At 39.5% G+C, this 14417-nt stretch overlaps 1 protein-coding gene across 2 annotated transcripts in view; it reads left to right on the top strand.

Annotated features, from left to right (window-relative positions):
* Positions 1-7870, top strand: part of HOMER2 (homer scaffold protein 2) — a 152046-nt gene extending 144176 nt beyond the window's left edge. For both annotated transcript variants that reach the window (XM_043989660.1, XM_043989659.1), the window contains exons 8-9: positions 1526-1606; positions 3262-7870. In XM_043989660.1, the coding sequence (XP_043845595.1) occupies positions 1526-1606; positions 3262-3450 (270 nt within the window). In that variant the 3' untranslated portion in view covers positions 3451-7870. The remainder of the gene's footprint in view (positions 1-1525; positions 1607-3261) is intronic.
* The last annotated feature ends 6547 nt before the right edge of the window (positions 7871-14417 follow it).

Raw genomic sequence — 14417 nt, 5'->3', positions numbered from 1 at the left:
GATGGTCTGCCTTGTCCAATTGAATTATGTTTAAAACAAGTTTCTGTAATTTTTTTATTTCTCTCTGCTGTCATAAAAATCAGCTCTATATACTACTTCTCATCTCTGACATCTGAGTCAGATGACCTACTTTGATATACAAATGCTAGTTTTGAAAATTAAAGCATAACTGCTCAGTAACTTTGTACCTGTTTCTTTTTATTTCAGATAATTAATTTAATCAGTTTGTGGTGTTTTATTTGGGAAAATGATTTCCTTAAAATCGAATGATTAGCACACATTTCTGGTGTGAGTTCGGGAAAATAGAAAGTTACTAGTTCTAACCTTGAAAAATCCTCCTGAAGTTTACTGCCAAGGTTCTTGTTATTTCCATTTAGGAATAGAACTACTATAAAATTGGCTTAATTTTATGTTGTCTGGTAGTTAGAAAATGGGGAAGCTAGAAGGCACAGTTAATAGAGTACCAGTCCCAGAGTCAGGAATACTCATCTTCCTGAGTTCAAATCTGGCCTCAGACACTTACTAGCTGTGTGTGTGTGAATAAGTCATTAATTATGTTTGCCTCAATTTCCTCTTCTGAAAAATAAGCTGGAGAAGGAAATGGCAAACTACTCCAGTATCTTTGCCAAGAAAATCCCAAATGGGATCATTAAGAATTTGACACAACTGAAAATGACTGAACAAAAAGTTAGAAAATAATTTCTGACTGTGCAAATTTAGAATTTAATTTCTCTTTCTATTGAAAAGACAATTTAGGGGGTAGCTGGGTGGAGTAGTAGATAAAGCACTGGCCCTGGATTCAAGAGGACCTGAGTTCAAATCCAGGATCAGACTCTTGACACTTATTAGCTGTGTGACCCTGGACAAGTCACTTAACCCTCATTGCCCTGAAAAAAAAAAACAAAAAAGAAAAGACAATTTAGTTCTAATTGTATCAGTTTGGCAGCCAAACTCAACCCATGATGATGGCTATTTATTTCTTTTTTAAAATAAATTGCATTTATTTAAAATTATCATTTTAAAAATATTTAGTTAGTTTATTGACATGCTATTTTATAGGCAGTTAAATTATTTCTTTAAGTTGCTTTTTGACCTTGCCCACATTTTCCACTGTATTCATCTTCTTCCTTCTCTCCATTCTTTCCTGTAGAGCTATCCTTATAATAAAGAATAAAAGGGGAAAATAAAACAGTTCACCAAAATTAACCAACACTTCTAAAAAGTCCTAGATTGTTTGTGTTCCACACCCATAGTCCCATACCTTGTCTAAGAAGCTTCTAAAAAAAATGTGATCTAATACAACCTAACCTTACATAATATACAATCTAGCTTTACTAATACCCTATATAAAAACTTACACCCTACCCTTATCTCCATGATTGGTTGCCATGTTAACATTTTACAGTTACCCTGATTTTGTCAATAAATGTAAAAAGATGGCCATTTTAAAAAATAACTTTTTGGGGTTATGGTTTTCATATATCTTTTTCTTTCTTTTTTTTTCTGTTCCATTTTTTCCCAACAGGAGTTGAAAGATCTCCGAAAACAAGGTGAAATCATACCTCAGCTCATGTCGGAATGCGATTTTGTCACAGAGAAATTAGAGGTACTGGTCAGACTCACATCTAACAGAGGACATTGGGGAAAGCTCTTGTTTTATTAGTATCTTCTTCTAGTTTCATTTCATTTAGTTTACTAGATGCTGGGAAGTGAATTGTGATTGCATACCTGGTGCTTTGCCCCCAGAATTTAAATGAAATAGGATTTGTCTCTAAGTTGTTGTTGTTTTAATCCTGTTTTAAGAAAGCTTTTCCTTAATTTGGGGGTAGAGTCCAGGACTCAGGTTTATCTTGGTCTAATGTAAATGTCAGTACCAACATAGAGGGTGACTGTTCCAGATATAGTAGTTTTATTCCAAGTTACATCAGGAACCTATCTAAGCAATGAAACCCCCTTTTAAAGTAAATGACTCTGCTGTTGGTTAATAAATAGTTTCTGGGCACATTCCCAAAATAGCCACATTTAACAAATACACAGTATAAAATATTATGAAACTTCCAATTTGATACTGAGAGGGCACAGTTTAAACTCAGGTAGGAAAAGTCACCAAAATAGCATCACTGTGACCAAGCAACCTTTACAGATTCCAGTAGATTTTTCCAAATAATCTTTATTGACCAAATTTATTTTCAGGGTGACAGTGCCTGGCATGTATTAGGTGCTTTATAAATGCTTGCTATCGTTATTATCATTATCACTGTGGTGGTGGTGGTGGTGGTTACTTCAGAAACATGGCCACAGGTGACAATAATGATGAGATCTCATGCCAGAGTCTCATGGGACTGGACATTTTGGGTTCCATGATATGTGTTTCTATCTTTTCATGGATGATTAAAAAAAATCAGACAAGGGCAATTTAGAAAATCTGGGGTAGGATGTCATGTTCTTTATTTGGGGGTTCAGTTTCCCTCAAAAAATAGCAATGATGCCTGCCTTCTTGACCCCTCAAGATCATACCATTGACATTCTCTTCTTGTTTGGATTTGTCTTGACTCTTTGAAAAATGCCCTTTGGTCAACATATAAGCATTTAGTAAGCAACTACTTACTATGTGGCAGGAATTATGCTGATCTCTGGATACAGAGACAAAAGCATAGCCATCCAGCAATCCCAGCCCTTAAGGAACTTAATTCCCATGGAAGACACAAGATGTACATATATAGGCATATATGAAGCAATTATATAGCAAATATAAGGTTGCTTTGAGGAGGAAGGTTCACTGGCAATGGTGGGAGGGAAAAAAAGTTGTTTGAGCTGAGCCTTTGAGGAAAACAGTGATTCTAAGAGGCAGAGGTAGAGAGGGAATGCAGTCCAGGAATGGGGGAACAGCCAGGGCTAAGGCTTGGGGAATCACAAGAAGGTTGTTTTGTTTAGACCACAGAAGATAGCAATGGGAGTAATGTATAATACAGGTGGAAAGGTGGGATGGGGCCAGATTGTAAAAACCTTTAGCTATAAAACAGAGGAGTTTACATTTCATGCTAGATGTAATATGGGTCAAATATAATAAGCCCCAGGGCAGGGGTTGGGGAAGGTATGGTGACTTAGTCAGACCAGGGTTTAAGGAAAATTGATTGAGCAACATGGACTCCATTTATTCATGCTTTCTTTCCCTAGACCCCTATGCTGTTAGATGTCTTTGTCATTGATGGTCTCTGTGATTCCTAATCTTCCTGACTTTTCTTTTTGTTTTCATTCCAGGCTTCTGAGAGAGAAAATCAAAATCTAGAAGATAAGGTGAGGTCTTTAAGGACAGACATCGAGGAGAGTAAACACAGACAGCGCCACCTAAAAATGGAACTCAAGAACTTTTTGGAGGTCCTTGATGGGAAGATAGATGACTTGCACGATTTTCGGCGAGGACTCTCCAAACTGGGAACAGAAAATTAGGATGCAAATTGTGATCTAGGCTCCAGGAGTTTGGTGTTTGTTAACCCTAAGCGTGTGTATTACAAAATAGCAACAGGAAGTACACCTTGTCTGCTTTGTTCTTGTAAATAGAGGTTCAAAGTTTGATGTGTTTTTCCAACCAATTCTGCTGCTCACTAACTTCTGTCCAGAATAGAAAACTTCTCTTCCTACTCTGGACTTGTGGCGGAGGATACTGCTTCAGGAATCAAGAACTAGGTTTACCTTAAATGCGTATGCAGTTAGTCAGTACAGGGACGTTCGTATTTCTTTTTTTTTTTTTTTTTTTTTTTTAGTGAGGCAATTGGGGTTAAGTGACTTGCCCAGGGTCACACGGCTAGTAAGTGTTAAGTGTCTGAGGCCAGATTTGAACTCAGGTCCTCCTGACTCCAGGGCCGGTGCTCTATCCACTGCGCCACCTACCTGCCCCGACGTCCGTATTTCTTAAAGACTGTTGCAACCACAGAAACACGAAGTATTTTCCAATCCAACTAACAATATTCTAAACAACCTGCAATTTCATTCTTTTTTTTTTTAAAGTGAAACGGGGGCTAGTTGGGATTCCTAATCTCATTTATCAGAAAGGTAATTGGGGTGATTTCTACTCTGGTGCATTTTGGATTAGATGACTCTGAGGTCCTCTCCAAGCCCATGATTCCTCACAGGTGTACATTTGCTTTGGGATGACCCATTATTTCTAAGTATGGTGAATCCCTCATAGATGACATTGTGATGCTTTACAAAATGAATTAATAGGGGGCAGCTAGGTGGTGCAGTGGATAAAACACTGGGCCTGGATTCAGGAGGACCTGAGTTCAAATCCAGCCTCAAACACTTGATGCTTACTAGCTGTGTGACCTGAGCAAGTCACTTAACCCTCATTGCCCCACCCAGCCCGGCCTCAAATAACTGAGACTTTATGAAAAGAAAGGAATCAGGTTTTTAATAAACATGGTTATGTCCTCTAGATCAGTGCACCATTCATACATGCCACATCATGTAGTCTGCAGGAGTACAAAACAATTTTCCTTTTAATTATTTTTAACTTACAAGTGGACATCCATGACATATAAGCAACAGACCATGAAGGCTGAACCTACATGAAGGGTGGTATTGTAATAAAATAAAACTTACAACAAATTTCATCTGGCACATATTTAACTTATATGTAGAGTATATAATATATAATTGCATACCATGCAGTTGGATGGAGTGTGTGTATACATATACATGTATGTACATGTATATATGCACACATACATAAATGCATGCATGCATGCATATGTGTGACATATACACACATTTAATAACCTGATTACCATTCAGCTGGATACACACACACACACACACACACACACACACACACACACAGTTCAGCTGAATGGTAATTGGCGATAAATAGTATGCAATTCATTTAAATGACATTACTTTTTCCACAGCCAAACCAAACCATTTCTAGGGTCAGTTGAGGGAAAGTGGGAGGGAATTAGGTAAATTAGGAACCTGTAGATCACAGGAATTCCAGGTGACTACATATACCTCCCTTCTTCTCCATGGGGCACATCTACAGCACAGATGTTCTGGGAGCCACAGGATGCCAGGTACCCCTAGGTCTATGGGTGGGAGCCAGGAGTCCTTGGATGCCCTGACTTAAGTCAGGGCAGTACCCACTACCCTCATGAGCATTTTTGCCTTTTTCTTTAGGGGTGAGGTTCACACCAAGGCAGCCTGCTATTCTAGACTAGAAGCAATTGGAGGGGAGAAACAGGAGAAGCATGTCAAGAATGTCTTCCTTCTAGCTAGCATCTCTCTTTTCCCATTAGAGCTGCCTCTCAGATCTCTGAGTTACAGATGCAGAGGAACTTGGAACATCTTCCTTTTTTTCCCCTCCTATTCTTCCCTCAACTGAGGGCAGGAGCCTTAGGGGGAGCACAAATATTATGCTTAACACACACACACACACACTCACACACACTCACACTCACATTCACACTCATACTCGATATCCTTCCCCAAGATGGCTTTAGGTTTCCTCATTAGGGGAGGTTTTCTTGTCTCTAAAATATCTCCCTTAAATCGCTTGAAGTTCTACCAACTACACATTTATTTGAATTAGCCAGCAGATGTGGAGTGAGAGTGGGAGTTAAAAAGGAGTTATCCCATAATCCTAACCTGCTTCAAGTGGAGATGCAATACTCTATGGTTTAGATGGGGAGAGAAAGACAAAGGCAGCTTCAAGGAGCTCTTGGAGGAAACATCCAGAAAACTTGGAATTTTCTCAGGTTGTCCCAAGCTCATGATATGTTTGGAGGAATGGTGACTGAAACTGCCTTTGCCCCTGGACCATAAATATTTTCATTGACCAGAGTCATCATGCCCTGTTTTGGATAGAGCCCTACTTAAAAGGCTATCAAAGGAGCTACTGTGCCCAAATGACAATCATCCCCAAATAAGGCTCAGTGCCTCTCCTTGAAGGGGAGAGGATGGGAGAGAATCATGCATTTAGTGTCTAGGATAGAGGCCAGCAGAAGTCTCCAGCCCAGTTACTGTCAGCCAAGGCCTTCCTAGGGAATGACATTAAATTTGTTCAGACCTCAGAGCCAACAAAGGAATTGATTCCGATTTCCAGAATGGAAATAGTTTATAAATTGAAATATGCTGTCTGCCTCTACTCAGAAACCCATAAAGGGTAGGCTGAAGGCAATAAATGACCAATGTGGAGCAACACAAAGGAAGATCTTAATGGAACATATTGTGACTCCACCCTAAAGCCATTTAATGAACATTGGCTAAGAACTTGGTGATAGGGGAATAGCTTTTGTAGTAAAAAGTGATTTAGAAAAAACTTCATGAAAGCACGTGCTGATCAATCAATTCTAGTTCTCTTTGAGAGTTGCCTCAATGTTTCTCTTGCTTTAAGAAAAAAAAATCTCTGGGGAAAAAAAATTAGATGAAGTCCTACAGAAATTGGATAAGTAGTTGCCAGTGTCTGATAGACTGTGATACGTTGGGTGTGTGTGAAAAGGTAAAGATTATGGGAATGACCCTTTCAGTTTATTCTGGTATTGACTCATGAAATAATGACACAGCATGCATTGGTTTGATGCTATACTCATTCTCAGAGTACACTTAAAGCTCGTATTTATCATAAGGTATGGATTGAATCAAAAAACAAATTTTAGACTAAAAAACTTTGCCTTAGGTTTTGTTTCCAGTGAAGTATAGTAAGGACAAAATCTTCCTAAGATGTATTAGGATCCAAATGATCCTAATACAGGGCTTAGAAATCAGATTTTTTAGATTCAACATGGCAACTCCATTGTTGGCCTTGGCTCATCCTTTCTTCTCTATGTGTAAAACATGGTGCTGTGCCTAAAAATAATAAAATGATGAGGTCACACAAGGCTCCTCAGAAGGAAACAAAAGTTATCTTCAGTGGTCAAGATGGTCACAATGAGGATTTGCTGAGAGTGTGTGCACAAAAATAAAGTGGATGGAGATGAGGCAGTGTGATCTGCCCTACAAGGGTTTGGGGAAACAATTTTGGCAATAGTCCTTTATGTTTGTGTGGTGTTTTATGGTATACAAAGCCTTTTCCATTTGCAATCTCATTTGATCCTTGCAAATAACCCCTCTATGAGGCAGACTGAGCAGGGATCCTCATCCCCATTTAAAAGGAAAGAAAATTGATGAGTAAAAATTTGGGACTTCCCTTAGTGATACAGCCAGGGCTAGAAAAGCAGTCTTCTCTCAGTCTAGTACTATTTCTATAACAACATCCTGTCTTGCTGTTAAGAAATCTATCAGGCTCGGAGGTGATTTTTTTTTGGTCATAACCTGATTTTGAGCTATAAAAATAAATAATATTGTTTTTAGCATATTACTATTTCTTTGGCTACTGTCCACAGCAAGGAAGAACAGGTAATAGTCTCATTCTATTTACACTAATGACAATGAATGTATTTAGTTTTTGGAAGATCTTTATTTGATTACAGGCATCATCACAAGAAAGCATTGACTAGGTCCCTACTGTGAAATGCAAATTTGCGAATATCACTTTTTTTAAAAAAACATTCAAATTCAATTTTATTTATGTATAACATCCCTTTGGATGCCTTTGCCTCCTCTCTTCAACTCGAACAAAGTCTGAAAAGGGGGCTTGATCCTTTGAACAGAAATTACTAGCAGAACAATTTATTTAAAATAAAATTGTCTTTACCTTAGAAAGAAGTTATTTTGCAAGAATGTCCTGATTCTCCCCTCATGTGGATTTTCATCAGTGTCTTAGAGTTTTTCAGGTTGTGCTGAGTATCATCTTAAAAATGAAGAACTTAAAGTAAATGTAATGGTTACCTCATAGCACATCAATAAATCCTCATGAAAGGCAACTGGGCTGTACTCTCATAGTACATTGTTAGGTACATAGTACATTGTTAGGTTGACCTTCATTGTGATTTCCAATCTATGAAGAAGTAGGCCTTTGGGGAACTATTAGTTAGCAGGCAATAACCAGGCACTTGAGGAAGAGAACATAGAAACTGTGCTTCCCCAAAACGCGAAGAGTCATGTGGTTTCAGAGACCTCTACTGAGCCTTCCTTTGTGTACTGGCGTCTTTGGCAACCACTTTGTGGGTGTGTATAGCTGGGTCTATCAGTGGCAAATTCTAAGAAGCATTTGACAGAGCCAAAAACAGACCAACAGGAGATTAAGTATTTAGCTCATGATTTTCTATTTCTCTTTCACTAAGGGAGCAACACAGATGCTGTCAGATTTCAAAGTACTTTCCTGTACAACTGGATGCTTCTGGTTGTTTATTTTTAGTTATGTGACTCTTGGCTGAATTTGTTGTTTGCACTACATTTGAAAGCACAGACAGTTTAAACAGAGAACACTCATCAAGGTGCCTGTGTATTTTGGAGTTACACACATGATTTCAGAACCCTTTTTCTTGATCAAGTGGTTACCAAAAGAAAATGTATTTATACTTTGTGTCTATTTGTATGTATACAGATGTGTGTGTGTTGTACATATGTCCCTTAAATACCTCTCATGGTGGCATCTCTGACATGAGCACTTAAGAAAATGTGTTTTTGATTTTTCAGTTTAAATACTGGTCAGCAATAATTTTTAGCCATAGACCAGCTATGAGAATGGCTATTTGAAAAGAATTCTGAGCTAAAATCTTGGGGATGAGAATATTGAATAGTAACTTAGGGAGGAAGGGGGTGGGGGAGGGTTATCAGGGTGGGAAAAGGTATTCTATATTTATAATTGAGAAGTTTTCATTTTTTCCCCCTGATGGATAGTTGAGAGAAAGCTGGCCTCAGAGTCAAAAAGATCTGGGTTTAGGTCTTGCCTAGGCAACCCTCTAAGACTATATAAGTTGCCAAGAAGGTAATGACCTGCATTGGTAGAGAGAGTCTCCTCACACTGTACCAATGAAATCAAAGGGCCTGTCCCTCCTAGGATAATACTGCATTATATACTCTGCAAATTATTTATGAGAAGAAGAGTTTTACAAGTTGTGTGTGGGTTTCCCCCCCTCCATTTAGATGTAATTCTACAGAATTTAACTCTTTTTTTTTAACCTTCATCAAGAATAATCAATTCCTTGTGACCAACCACAGGGTTTTTAGACCTGTCAGGAGACTTTGGTAATAAATATGGTTTCCAAACCTGCTTTTTTGCTATTATGAGTAAAAATATATCAAAATAATTGAGAACATTGTTGAATATACAATGATGGGGCAACACAGTCAACCTCAATTGTTATTTGTGCCCTCTTTTAATATAATTAATATATGAAGAAACATGCCGAAGTATTTGGTTGGGTTGTTGTTAAGAAGTCTTTTATGTTGTCACTGTGTGCCATTAACCAATAGACATTTCTTGCATCAAATACAAGAATTGAACAGCAAATGCAGATGTGGTCAATTGGTTTGCTGGTAGCAGTAATGGCTGTTTTTTATATATGTGTATAATTTAAGAACAAAAAAAAGAACATTTTTCCTTTAAGAACTTATAATAATACCTTTGTGATTTTTATCTGATTCTCTTGTATCATATAGAGTTGTTTTATGTAAAAATATATAGTTTAAGTAAAATGTCTGTGTCTGTTTTACTTTTTTCATGAGTAAGGGATATCCCAGATCCACATGTATTTTGGGTCTCATTTTTGGGTCACCTATCCAAGGTCATCCCTGGGGCTTGATTGCTTTCCTCAGGTCTCTGTACCTTGGTAGAGGGAAGGCTGCTCTTACTTCAAAAGCAGGTTGGAACTTTGGTTGGAGCTCTGTCAGACCAGCACAGTCTCTCAACCATCAGTTCTTTCAAAGCATAAGGGAAGGTTCTTCTCTCCTCCAGGGGCTGTCCTCTGCACTCATTTAGTAATACGGAATTATCCCTTTCAACTTAAAGGCTTTGATGATTCTGTAACCTCTTCCAGGGAACTGGGATAGGATAGGTTGACCCCTGAGGAGAGAGTTCCTTTCAGGACAGGATGTGGTACAGTGGGTAGAGGACTGGTCTTGGAATCAGGAAGATTCTTCTTTCTTAGTTCAAATCTGGCCTCAGATACTTACTAGCTGTGTGACCCTGGGGAAGTCACTTAACTCTGTTTGCCTTAGTTCTTCATCTGTAAAATGAGTTGGAAAAGGAAATGGCAAATGACTCCGGTATCTTTGACAAAAAAAAACACAAATGGGGTCACAAAGAATTGTTCATGACTGAACAACAACAAAGCCCTCTCTTCAAAGAATTACTCAAGGAAATATATGCATAGGGTCTCCTTGCCCTCTTTCCCACTTCCCATCCAAATGAATTTTTCTCAGGTCCCAGATATATTATTAAGTTTTTTTGTGAATATACCAAGGTTGCAGTCAGATTTGGGATGGGTTTTTTTTTGGCTTTTGTCAGTTTAAAAAAGGAGGGACTGAAGGAAACATTGATTAAAAAAGGAGGGACTGAAGGAAACATTGATTAAATACTTACTATGTTCCTAGCATGTCCTAAATGGTGGGGAAAGAAATGGCTTTGAAAGAAAAGCCCTAGCCCTCCTGAGCTTACCTTCTAAAGAGAGAAAACACTACGCAAAAGGGAGATACGAAGTGGAGGTGGGAGGAAGGTAGATATTTGATGGGGGTATGGGGATAGTTTGAAGTCTGGAAGCTAGGAACAAGGCCTGGAAGAGAGAGAAGATCAGCTTGGGCCCTTCCCCAAATGAGGTCTTTCTGGATGACTTTCTAGAAAGTCTTGGTTTTCACCAATCTAATTAGTCCTCCCTGTTTTCTGTTACTGGCTGGTAATCGTGCTTACCTGTCTATGTTCAGGCTGTTTGAATAATAAAATGTCATCTGTGGAATCATGAAATGCACATATCCATCACCTCCTGATGGAAGATAAAAAAAATTGCAGCGTACCTGACTGTAAGCTGTGCTGGCTTTTCTTTCAGTGGCTAGCAAGGACTCTGAAAATTCCTGCAGCATAAAGATCAAATGAGATAACATTTTAGGTGTTTTTTTTTTTAAATTATAAAGCACTTTTTGTAAATATTAGCTGTTAGTGTAAGTTTCCCATCATGTGCAGGGTCTTTAAAAGTATTGTGACCCGAGGAGCCGGTGACATAATGGAAGGAACAATAGATTTGGTTACAGAAAACCTGGATTCTGATCCCACTCTGTCACTTGGACCTGTGTGACCTCAGGCAAGTCACTGCTCAGATCAGTTCCCCTGTCTGGGAGGGGGTTGAGCTGAATGACCTCTAAGCTCATCGTTTGCAGCTCTAAAGCTATGATTCTGTTTGGGGGACAGAGTTGTCTCTTCTCCTCTTCTGACTTGGGCCAACCCAGCTGAGAGAACTCATATACAATTCTTTAAAAATCGTTCTCTCTCCATGCACTTCTTTCAGAGAAAGAAGAGTTTGGTCCCTTTAAGAAGCCCTATTGAAGCTCTTAGCTTTGCTAGCATCCTCCAGAGAACATGCTGTGCCAGGTAGATGATGATGACAGAAAAATAAAGCTTCCTGTGTTTCTTTCTTGATGTTTCTTCTCCCTGTTGATGGTGTGCCTAAGTACCCTCTTGAGAAGTCTGAAGTCCATGAAAGTAGCCCCTGGAGAGAAAGGGCTGTTGTCTACATTGCATTCGACAGAAATCAAACCGACTTTTTTCAAGAGTACAAGAGATCCTTATGAAAATGTTCCTTTTCTTGGGGGAAAAGTAACATTCCAAAATGGCAGGATTATTTGATGTAGCTCGTTAACTATTAGTAGTAGAAATGTATCCCAATGAGCACGTGAAAAATCTGCTGGTTTCATGGTTTAATAATTTATGTAAATACATGTCTTCTTCTCATTCTTAAAAACTCCAATTAAGTCTTCTAACTAAATTAAACAAATTCTTAATAAAAACCTGTAGCTTAGAGGCTATTTATTTTAAATCAGTCTTTTGAGCCACTGAGGTAGGAAAACACTCAACCGAATATGTACCTCGAGAAGCAATGCCCCCATCTCTGACATTGTAGCCAATCAGCTTATTCTTTGGATGTTTCCTAGGTAACCAGCACAGAGCCTCCAAAATAAACTGCAGAAAGGGCAAAGAGAAGTGACAGACAAACCCTTCCCTCTCCCAGGTTGCCAAATGTAGGGAGATGAAGAGGCAAGTTGCATACTTTTGAAGCCCAGCTATGCAGGATCTCTGAGCCTTGGTAGGGCAACTTAATGGCCCAGAGAATTCCCAAATTCATGAGAATGGTTTATACCAAAGAGCCAATGTATTCTTTTTAAAGAGAGAAACAAATCTCAAGTCAATGGGTGAGTCATTTGACTTTCTCAGTTTCTCCATCTATAAAGTGGATGGAATACTATATAGAGGTCATTCCTTTATGATATAACTTGGAGACTGGGCTTTTTTTTTGGGGGGGTGAGGCAATTGGGGTTAAGTGACTTGCCCAGGGTCACACAGCTAGTAAGTGTTAAGTGTTGGAGGCCGGATTTGAACTCAGGTCCTCCTGAATCCAGGGCCGGTGCCTTATCCACTGCACCATCTAGCTGCCCCGAGACTGGGCTTTTTAAATGAAAGGAACTGAGTATGAATAATCAGAATAAAGGCTTTAAAAAAACTCAGTCCTTGGGGCAGCTAGGTGGTGCAGTGGATAAAGCACTGGTCCTGGATTGAGGAGGATCTGAGTTCAAATCCGGCCTCAGACACTTAACAAGTGGGCAAGTCACTTAACCCTCATTGCCCCACAAAAAAACCAAAAAACCAAAAACAAAACCTCAGCCCAAATAGTTCTTTATAGTTTATGAAGCCTTACATACATTATCTGATTTGGTCCTCATATCCGGTGAGGTATGAAGTACCAATAATATCATGGTTTTAGATAAAGATAAAGCATCTATTAAGCACTTACTAGTTCCAGGCATTAGGCTAAGTGCTGGGAGTGCAAATATAAACAAGCCAGTCATTTCCTGCCTTTGAAGAACTTATTTTCTAATGAAAAAGGACAACCCTAAGAGGGAAACTTGAAAGAGAGAAGCAGGCAGAGAATGGGGTAGGCTCAGAATTACACAGTGGAGAGATAGGCATCTGGAGTGTCCAGAAGGCCTAGTTCTGGGTAAGGTGTGGTCAAAGGTCACCTGTTACAGCCAGGGAACTCAGGGGGTAGTGTCCAAGGTGGGAAGGAGGAAAGATGAAGATGTTGGCCAGACTGCAGGCAGCAACATAGTGAGATGACTAAGGAAGTGGCCCCTGGAGTTCTAGTAGATGATCAAACTAAACCCTTAAGGGGGTTCCCCCCTCCCATTAAATACATGTAAGTAAAATAATTTTAAAAGTTGTCTTTATATGTCATTGGAGAAAAATAAAATACTATTTAAAAATAAATACCTGTGGGTCATCTTCTGTTTATTTTTAAAACAAAAAATGTGTATGGGGATAGTTGGGAAAGAACTTGAATGTCTTCAGGGAGCACATCTAAGTTGCTGGGGGCATTGCCTTTGCAGTAAATTCTTGGCATCTGTTTGCCCTGGTGCCATGATGGCTCTTGCCCAGGGTCTCATGCTTTAATCGCCAAGCATCTGTGGTGACTCCTGCTTCAAGAACCATGGAGGCTATGAGGGATAGGAAGGAAATGGAGGTGGGGAGTGGGGGACAGGGGGAAGGGAGGTAGTTCAGAATTTGGAATAAGACCAAGATAACTATATTTCCTAGGGGAAAAATGACCCAAGCTGATATGCGTACAGTAGTCAGAAAAACCCAGTACCGTCTAAGAAGCTTCCATTATTCACAAGATCATATTATTTAGAACTGAAAGAAGACTTGAGAGTGCCTTCCCATTGGCACTACATCCCATGGAAATTCAGAGGTCTGATCCCTGTAATCAGGTCTGACTCAGGCTCATGGCACACCACCATTCTCCCAGGCACCCAGTTGTACAACCTTTGTGCCATCCTCAGCCTCTTTCTTGCACTCTCCCTACTTATCCCACCCATTGTGAAATCTTGGCATTTCTACCTTCACAACACCTCTCTATTCACACCGACACCAACCCTAATTAGGACCCTTATCACCTCTCTCCTGGCTTATTGCAATAGTCCTCTAACTGGTCTCCCTGCCTCAAGTCTTTCTCCTACTCTAATTTGTCTTCCATTCAGCTGCCAAAGTGATTTTTCTAAAGCCCAGATCTGATCCTGCCACTCCTTTCCTTTACTTTGCCACTTCCTACCACTCCCCCAAACCCCCAGTAAATTCCAGTGGCTTACCTCCAGGACCAAATACCAAGTACTATGGTATTCGAAGCTCTTTTAACCTAGCCTCTTCCCTTCTTTCCAGTCTTCTCACCCTCTGCTTTCCTCCACATGTTCTGTGAGATACCAACAATGCCCAGGCTATGGTTCTTCTTGCAATGCTCTCCCTTGTCACTCCTGTATCTTAGTCTCCCTGCCTCCCTTTA

The sequence above is a fragment of the Dromiciops gliroides genome, chromosome 2, assembly GCF_019393635.1.
Source record: "Dromiciops gliroides isolate mDroGli1 chromosome 2, mDroGli1.pri, whole genome shotgun sequence".
NCBI classification, from domain to species: Eukaryota; Metazoa; Chordata; class Mammalia; order Microbiotheria; family Microbiotheriidae; genus Dromiciops; species Dromiciops gliroides.
The sequence above is the reverse complement of the archived record's forward strand: the minus strand, read 5'-3'. Positions and strand labels throughout refer to the sequence as shown.